The 9733-nt window shown below is 39.4% G+C and overlaps 1 protein-coding gene across 1 annotated transcript in view; it reads right to left on the bottom strand.

Annotated features, from left to right (window-relative positions):
* Positions 1 to 2563: 2563 nt before the first annotated feature.
* Positions 2564 to 9733, bottom strand: part of TGFBRAP1 (transforming growth factor, beta receptor associated protein 1) — a 33278-nt gene continuing 26108 nt past the window's right edge. Inside the window, exons 7-11 of the mRNA XM_009879376.1 lie at positions 8823 to 8966; positions 8096 to 8239; positions 6377 to 6536; positions 3725 to 4158; positions 2564 to 2752 (exon numbers count right to left, since the gene is read on the bottom strand). Coding sequence (XP_009877678.1) covers positions 2564 to 2752; positions 3725 to 4158; positions 6377 to 6536; positions 8096 to 8239; positions 8823 to 8966 — 1071 coding nt within the window. The remainder of the gene's footprint in view (positions 2753 to 3724; positions 4159 to 6376; positions 6537 to 8095; positions 8240 to 8822; positions 8967 to 9733) is intronic.

Raw genomic sequence — 9733 nt, 5'->3', positions numbered from 1 at the left:
AAGTTCTGTTACCCAAGGGGTGTTGTGCTTGTCCTGCCTAAGGGAATTTCATCGCAGACACCTTCCATAAACTTCCTGGTGATCGAAGACAGAACATCACATACAAGAGGCTGCCATCTCCTCTGGTCGAGGATTATCCCAACTGCTCAAGCACACTGGAAGAGCATCCTCCACCTACTGAGCTCTTGGCTTTACCTTATCTTCATGCCATTTGTGGGGTTTTTTCTTTTTGTTATCCATTGAACTATCACATTAAATCATTCAAATGAGTTCTAATATAAAATTTGACAAAGAAACAGGCATCAAATGTCTGTATTTTTTCAGTCTACTTTTCTGGGAGGCTAAAAGAATTAGATCACTCAACTTCAGATTAATCACTCTTTTGGTCATGTGTGATTGCAAATACGCTACCTTGCATTACTCAGATTTCTGTATTAGTTCTGCATGGACAATTCCTGTTACTGCTGCATTTTAGCCAAAGCTCAGATCTGGAAAAAAAACCTGAACATTAATAATGAATTGTTTATTCTTTTACACATGTAACTTTTAATGCAATTACAATTAAGAATTTTCTCGTGATCTGGAACGATATGATCTCTATTCTGCTGCAACATCAGCTGACAAGACTAAGCTCATCACTATGTAGTGGCCAGAATTAATAATGAAGAGTGGTCTTTGTTTTAGTACCTCCTTATTAGGTAGAATACAGAGCATACTGAGGGTGCTTGCAGCAAGAGGAAATATTTTTTATGAATTGCACGTGACTGTATGCAAAAGGTTTATCAAATCTTTGTAAAATCTCTATCGGCAAGTATTTTGAGGACAGGGAACTCCAAATCTGCATGTCATCGTTGCCAGGTGTACACACCATGCTTCAAAACCATGAATACAAGATACAGGAGAATCTGCTTATACCAGCGCAACACAGAGGAATAAATCATGTCCAAATTAAGTCAGAAGTTCTCACTTTTATCTTTCCTAAACGTGCCTTTCACTGAATGCATTACACATCTTACTGGAAAGCACTACACAATTCCTTCTTTATTCCTTTTTTTAAACCCAACACAACAGCTAAACTTTTCTAATTTCAAACTCATGAAAGATCCAAAGAAAAGACAAAGAAACAGACATTTTTTTCCCCCCCTGACTGTAGTCTGGTTGCCCCTTCCTGGAAGCAGCCTGACACTTTCAAGGCTGTTTCATAAACCAACCTTTCCGTATCAGGAGCCCTCAGCTGAGCCTGCATCTAGAAGATAGCCCACAGGTATCCCATTTTGCTTAAAGTCTCTGCTCTGACCTGGAATGGGGAGCAGCCGTACCAATTCAATTCCATGCTCGCCAGTAAGTCTGGTATTTATTAGAGCTTTACAGAATTAAAAGAAATGCTTTGACTGTGAAAAAACTTTTATTAAAAGCCGCAATTTTTGAAACTCTTGTGGGAAGCTGCTTCTTAAATAGCAATGTAAATACTTTTCAGGGCAGCCAAGTAAAGTGATTTTTTTTAATGCGAAAAACATTAGTTTACACAATGTTTAGCAGACTAGAACAAATTCAGTACCCCTGTAGTGCACTTTTGTAGCTTTCTTCTCAATTACACTTTCCTTCTGGGATTCTGATGGCACAAAGCCACTCACAAGGACTAAATCCCATTCTTGTGGAGTTCCAACCTACCTAAGTTATGTTAGAGCAAACATGTATCGCATACCTGTACACTCATGTATCAGCTACATCATTATCCTCCAAAGAAATTCTAGAATGATACAAGATCAATTTATTCAACTGTATGTACAGTGTATTTGCATATTAATAAATAAATCAATATTAAAGTTAAGGTCTCTTCCCCTATATAAAAGTGACTTAAGTCTAACCAAACAATCCAACTTTTTTTTTTCCTTTCTTCCAAGCACAACTGTGTGACTGAGGCTATTGGTTTCCACTCAGTAACTGTAGGAGCAGAAACCTAACAGACCAGTGCTTACATTTAAATTCTGTAAAGCAGAGGAGAGGGAAGCAGGGGGAAAGTATTAAAAAGTGCATCAAAAGCCAATGATTTGTAGAGCAGAAATCAAGTTTGTAATGTAATCCTGGGGAAGAGAATCCAGCCCAAAGAGGACACGCTGCAACAAATGTCTTGCCTTGATGGTAATCTGTGCGATGCCAGTCTTGTCACATAACGCTCCAAGAATTCCAAGTCCACCTCTACAAGTTTATCAACACCACATTCAGTGCAAAGTGACATTTCTTAAAATAACTGTTCGCCTTGTCTCCATAACATTCATCCCTACTCTGAAGAAAAGGCTCATTTTCTTTAACTGTTTATCACTATATACAGAAGAGCCTATATTTGCACCTCTCCATTTCTGGTAGTGAGTTGTCTTTTCTATCTACATTCATTAGAAATGAAAAAGATAAGTGGCGATATTTTGTATTTACTGGAATTCTTCCCATAACCCAAAGACTGTTCATCTTGATTTATGCCTAAAGTAGCTGCACTTCATTCTTTTTTTCCAGCCCACTTTCAAGGGGGTACAAGTCACTGGAATGTGTGGGACTGGAACATATTTCAAGTCTGATTGCTGGAGCTGGAAGAGTGATGAGTCACATTTGAATTCAGATGTCTGTTTGCAGCACAGTGTGTGTGGACCATGCCCCCATTTGGGTACCTTACAAACACAGGCTCACAGAAAGGATTTTGGCACACTTGACAGACCTTTTTGTCCGAAAGAAGAATTGGGGTTCCTTTTTGTTTAACCTGAAGAGAAGGGAAAAAAAAAAAAAATCCAATCATGAATCTAGTGAGAAAGGAAGGGAAATTACAAGGCATATAATTTCAGCTGCACCAAATGGACAAATCAGGTCAACAATAAGTTACTAAGAAAAGATAGCTTGAACTATTTAACTTGAATTCAAGTTCCACATTCGTACTCGCTTGTTTTCAAGCTTCCTTTGAAGCACTGCTTTCCCCTCCTCCCTCTTCTTTTTCTTCTTCGCATGTTTAAGAAAAGGACTCACATATTTAATGCAACTGAAAACCTAATGCAGCTTCCTAAACAAGGTCACAGGACAACTCCACAGCAAGCTGAGCACTGATGCATTTTTATTCAAGACATTCTGCTAGATATACTGTCATAAGAATTACAGAATCATAGAATCATTAAGGTTGGAAAAGATCTCTAGGATTATCTAGTTCCAATTAAAGAGATTTAAGAACCTGCTAGTAACTTCAAGCAACACAGATTTAGCTAGGAATAGAAGAAAGCTTCACCAGTGAATCTGCCACTAACAAAAGCTACTAACAAGCTACAATTAATAGTAAGTGCTGGGCAAACTTCTTTCAAAATTCTGACAGGTCTCAACTCTAGTGAAAAAACCCCACTGCCTCACATTTTTTAAAGCTTCTGCAAGAATCTCGTTTAATCTGTAAAATCCCAAGTTCACTTTCGTTCAGCCCAGAAGTTCAAAGCTGTTTCTGCTTCGGGGCCCCTAACTTCCCTTTTGTTTTGCAGAGAAAGCATAAAATTAAGTTTGAATCTAGCAGTCACGGCAAAAAACCCTAATGAATGCAGCAAGTAAAACTGCCAAGGATATGAAGATAACCATCTCATAATTTTTCCACACCTCTTCTGATTAATATATCAAAGGACTACATTGTAAAGTTACAAGGTGCCTCTACTTAAAAAAAAACAAAAAAACCCCACAAACCAAACACCACCCCACAACCTACCTTCTCGTGTTTGTAAATTAAGTTTTCAGCTTGTGCCAAGCCAAGCGCAGCCTGAGTCATCCTTTTTGTGTGAATGCTTTGCCTCACCGCTCCGGCCAGGAACGGGGAGAGGAGCTGCACTGACCAGCTCTCAGGCACCACCTGCAACACCAGAGCCGCGTCAAACTCCGTAGCGTGGTTATTCAGGAGGTCGACAGCGGCCACGACCAGCGCACGATCCGAAGCGCCCGGGTTTAGATACACCGACAGCAGGAGATGGAAAAGCCTCCGCCTGTACTGCACGTCTCTGTTCTCAGAGTTCCACACGCAGTATTCTTCAGCAGCACGGAAGTCCTTCAGCTCGTGGACGAGGATGTGCAAAGCCTTCTCGTGTTCTTCTAGCTTCCCGTATAAAATCGCACTTTCCATATGAAGGTCTGTGCCCTGGATTTTGTCTGCCAAATGAGAAATGAAGCAATACTTGCTCAGCCCAGAGCCAACGCAAACAAGCCCACAGAATTCAACCCCTGCTGCCAGCAGCTCTGAAGACAGATGTTTATAAAAAGAAGAATGTCTAGGTGCATAGGAACACATTTCTAAAAAAGAACACCACAAAACACAGGAAAAAAATCACTAAATAGCAGGTAAAAAAAAATAGTCACTGGCATCTTTTAAACTCTGGCATGTCAGTCTTGAACATTTTCTGCACCCATGTATAATAAACTGTAAGATAAAGCCACAATATTTTTAACCTCTGCTGTAATTCTACCCCTGTGCTCAGCACTGGTGAGGCCTCCCCTCGAGCCCTGTGTGCAGGTCTGGGCCCCTCACTGCAAGAAAGACCTTGAGGTGCTGGAGCGGGTCCAGAGGAGAGCAACGAGGCTGGGGAAGGGACTGGAGGGAAAGTCCTGTGAGGAGAGGCTGAGGGAGCTGGGGGTGTTCAGCCTGGAGAAGAGGAGACTCAGGGGGGACCTGATCACTCTCTACAACTGCCTGAAGGGAGGGTGCAGTCAGGTGGGGGTCGGGCTCTTCTCCTGAGCAACCAGTGACAGGATGAGAGGTATGGTCTGAAGGGGAAGGTTTAGGGAAGGGAAGGTTTAGGTTGGATCTCAGGAAGCCCTTCCTCACGGAGAGGGTGCTCAGGCACTGGGATGCACTGCCCAGGGAAGTGGTGCAGTCACCGTCCCTGGAGGTGTTTAAGGAGAGGCTGGATGTGGCACTGAGTGTCCTGGTCTGGCCGATGCGGTGGTGTTGGGTCATAGGCTGATGGTCTCATAGGTCTTTTCCAGCCTCAACAATTCTGTGATTCTGATTCTTCCAATATTATAGAAGATGTCAGAATAGTTGGAAGTCCATAAAAGACAATAAAGATCAAATAGTGCTTCCCTTTAAAAAACTGACGCTACAAGCTGTGAATCCAGTCTGACAGTTTAAAGTGTCAGCGTCAGGAAGGGGGAATGACAAGTTCATCTGGCATTTCAAGATAAAGTAGAAATTGCTTACTGTAAAGGTGACAAAAATTTGGCATAGGCCTCTGTGAAAAGTATGGAAATAGGTCTTTTTCCTCCAAAATATATTGGTTACCAAGGAGAAACACACAGGCATGGATCTTACCTTCGTGTAAGGTAAGAATTGTCATGTAGGAAATTCTGTGTTTTGGAGTACATGGATTTCAAGAGAATAAGCCATCTTGTAACTCCAGTCCTTAAAAATTTGATTAAAAATTGAAAGATGAAAAAGAGCAAGAGTCTCAGTGACTGTTACACTTGTACATTATCTGTCATATAATGTTCTGCTGACTGGAAAGGCAAGGGGACATTAAACACTGGTAAATTATTTTAGTTGCTAGTCAGCTATTTTTATTTCCACACTCACCAGTTTTTTCCACTAAATTTCAGAAAAACATTTCATATTTTTCAGTACAAGAAAGTCATTTTCCTTTCATCCACTAGGACAGTGGATAGCAGTGGACTGTTATTCCAAAGGTCTCTTAGTGAAAATATGTACACCAGTCTAGGAAGAGTTAATTGCACTCAGGAACTCAGTGGCAGTGTTTCAACAACTGGGACAGTGGATGAAACATTAAAAATTAGCCCTTATAAGCACTGGCCAAGGAAAAGAAATAGCTCAACTGTTGTTTGCCTTATACCAACAGTGAGACGCATGTTGCACTTTTCACCGAAAAAGATGCTCATATTTTTGTTTAGCCTGAACCCTAGCTTTCAGGGTGAGAATGGGTTCAGAACAACAAACAAGTCCTTGGTAATGAGTTTCCTCAAAGCTTCACTTCAGTTTGCTGAGAAACAGACTGCTTAACAAATAAATTTCTAAGTCTTCCATTGGCAGAAGACTGTCACAAGTTACATGCTCAGTGTTAAAAATAAACTGACTATAAATTAAGAAGATAATTGCATGAAGAATTTTTTTCTAGCTACTTATGGTATCTTGTGTTCAGTGCAGCAGCAAACATACCAGTGCAGCTCATGAGCTACGGGAGATCAAAGAAAACACATAAAAAATGCTTTCTAAATTAACTGGTGTCTGTTAGAAGTACAGGTGGTAAGCCCATCAACCAAATACACCTAGAAACCTCAGATCTTTTAGTCCTTACGAAGACTTTGTTTCCCGCTGGCACTGACATACAGCGTTTATAACAGCCAGCATGCATCTTACCCAAAATAAAGTGAATTCTATAGAGATCAGATTTCTGAAGAAGATCGCGTAGTTTAAACAGCAGTTCGGTTGTTTCTGCACAATTATCTGTGGTCACAGACTTCAGCTGAAGTATTGCCTCCAAGTACAAGACAGCTAGATGAGTATGGTACTTTTCTTTCTATAGATGAAAAAGAACAACATAAGCTCAGTTTACAAAGACAATCCTGTCTCTCCACCAATAGTGATGAATATTTACATAATTATATAAAGGTGTTTTAGTGAATTTATTTAATTCAAATTATTCAGGAAGTCTTGTTCATGCAGAGAGGCAACTTATTCAGATAAGTCTCACAAAATACAATATACCTATACTACAGGATTCTCTACATCGTTAATAGAGATATTCCCAAAACATAGATATGAAGCAACTTATTCCTAAATCCCTCTTCACCTTAAACAAACAAGTTCTACAAGTAGCTTTTTATGTGCAAAAATTACTTCCTTTCAGAAGTTCACCTAATGAAAGCTGATATAGTAAAGCAGATCATTCTCCTTTGAGCACAGGTATGATATCCATCGTGCCTTTGCCTTTTATTTTTCCTGTAAAATGAGTAATTTTGATCTAATTTATTCTTTCTCATATTCAGGTATGTTATTTGACCTTTTCTATTTCTGCAATAACATTTGAGAAAGCCACCAGACAAGTAACCTGAAGGCACAGTGCTTTTCGCATTACCACTATGCAATATTCATCAAAACAAGTTGATGATTTCACTGTCTGAAACATTCTCGCTAAAGCATTCACAATAATCTAGTGCTTTCTAAAAGCTAAATCAATTTATAACCCAGCCTCTACTAGGAGGCAGACTAGATTAAATTAGTTGTACTACAAATATTCTACAAGGATCTACATTTAACTCAAAAAGTTTGTTGGAAAATATTCAAGACATCAGAAACTCATACATTCATCCATAGAGGTGCCACCTTGATGTATCTATAACAGCGACAGATCAAAACCATTGGTCTAGCACGTGCAGTTGAAGAATGTAAGTTAGCGAACTCATCATCAGCTCTGCTGAGATCTTTCGGTGTTCATTTTCTTGCTTTATTTGCGGGTTAAACTTCTGTGCTCAAAACATCTTATATCCATGTAATGGAATTGTGCTTGAAAACCCAGGGGTAGAATACACGGTCTCCTATGACTTGTGAACACATCTAGAGTTGTTTGGAATTCTACAGTGTATGAATTAATTCTATCATTAATTGCTGAAATCTCTCCAGAAGGACAGAACAAAACAGACCCATTGGTAAAACACCAAAATAGCAATTTTAGTATATTGCTGCAACAGCAAAATAGGATTAGTAGTTGCCTGACCATTTTACTATGGCCTTCCCAGATGGGGATTTGAGCCTCATCGGTGAAACAGAAAAGTATGCAAGAATGAGACAAAAAAAACACCACCAAAACCAACAACTCTGAGCGGAGATTAGCAACTGTCTTGCCACCACAAGAGTTGAAAAGTTAAATATAATGCAGATATCCTCTCGTCATTACCTACTTTAATCCTAAAGTCATTCCTTCCCTACTCTGAGTCCACCCCAAAGCTTTCAAATTATGCTTATTTCTTCTGGACTTTGTGGAGGTTTTGTTTGTCTGTTTGTTCCCCTCCCCGAGTTGTTCATCATAGTCTGCATGCCAAATCCTATGCCTATTTGTAGTATTCTTGTAGGACTCACCTCTATTTTTCTTTCCAATACTAGATGTTCTAGATATTTAACACGTGCTTTAGGGTATTTGGTAAGGCAACTGATGATATCATCTGGATTAATGTTTTTCTCCTGTTCTTCCAAAGGCCTCTTAGTGAAAATCTGTACACCAACCTAGGAAGAGTTAATTGCATTTAGGAACTCAGTGGCAACAATTTTATTATGTTTTTGTTTTAAATGCTTATGTAACAGCACCATCAGATTAGTTAGTATGTTATTCAGGAAGACAAACAACACAAAACCCCACTCAGCACCACCAGCACCACTACTTGGTGCTTACTGCGCTCTTTCTCACTCCTGCTTCTGTTACCTCAATTTTTGGTTTATACATTGCCTAGCCCATACACCTTGTTATTATTTTTTATTTAAAAAAAGAAAGAGCAGCAACCTGTTAGATGATTTTTTATTATTACTTTTTTATGATCTGAAAGTTACCTTGCCTAGTACGAAGAGTAACAAGACACCCTGTATCTTCCATTGTACAAAACGATCTAAACTTGGTTTTCAGAACAAAAAGAGGACATTATTGCTAATGCTTGTTAACAGAGGGACTTAGAAAAACTGACATTCCTTCTGTTCATCGCTATGTAACTGGCATTAAATATTCTGAACAAATGGCCCAATTAGCTATCGAGATGGAACAAACACCACTGTGAAGAAATATCGATGTTCTTTGAAAAGGACACCAATCACAAACCTCTTCATTTTTTTGTAAAATCCATTCAGAGTATTTCCACACTAGATCCTGGTCTGAGCAGAATGTAAGGAAATCTACTATATATTCATAGAGATCTGAACGTGTAGAATCTTGAATGTCTCCATCAACTATTTTCACCCATAACTGCAACAAAAACACACACAGATTAAAGCGCTTAAAACATGTGCTACCTCTTCCCACTCAAAATGTATGTGAGCTACTACAGCATTTGGTATTAGCTACTGGTGTCTGTGGAATCAGAAAGAGCTCTGAGGAACACCAATTGCAAGGGGCCTCACTGGCCAACAGATTTATGCCGTTGTTGGCTTTTCTTGCACCTGCCATACTCGACTAATTGAAATGCCGCATCACATGGGTTCTCATTCCGAGAGTGACTGACCAAATACTCCAGGAAGAGGTACACTAATCACAGAGAAAGTTTTTCACATAAGTCCTTCTCTCCAACGCACACTATACTTTTCACAGATCCTGTGTGTGTAACACTAGAAGCAAATGACACAACTTAAGGGAAACCCTGATTTTTTTTACCTTCCTTCATCTTGATTAAAGAACCTGAAGTACTGGCAGATCAGTTTAGCAATAAACCTTATTCCTTTGGAAACAAAGAAAAAGGTCTTGCATGTGACAAAGGCACATAGTGTTTTTGTTGTCCTTACTGGTTTTCTACTCAGGAAATTACTGTTGACATAACTGACTTGAATGCATTTGACAGTATTACTATGATTAACAGACTCAAAAAGCCACAAAGTAAGGCAAATTACTTAAGGTGTTGGATGCGGTCTGAGACATATGCATCATTTGTTGATCATGAACATATTAATTTTTCTAGATGAAGTTTTGCAGACAGGAGTTAACAAAATTATTTAGTCTCCAGACCACAGCTGGTCTTA

This window comes from Apaloderma vittatum, unplaced genomic scaffold (genome assembly GCF_000703405.1).
Source record: "Apaloderma vittatum isolate BGI_N311 unplaced genomic scaffold, ASM70340v1 scaffold13122, whole genome shotgun sequence".
Classification (NCBI taxonomy): domain Eukaryota; kingdom Metazoa; phylum Chordata; class Aves; order Trogoniformes; family Trogonidae; genus Apaloderma; species Apaloderma vittatum.
The sequence above is the reverse complement of the archived record's forward strand: the minus strand, read 5'-3'. Positions and strand labels throughout refer to the sequence as shown.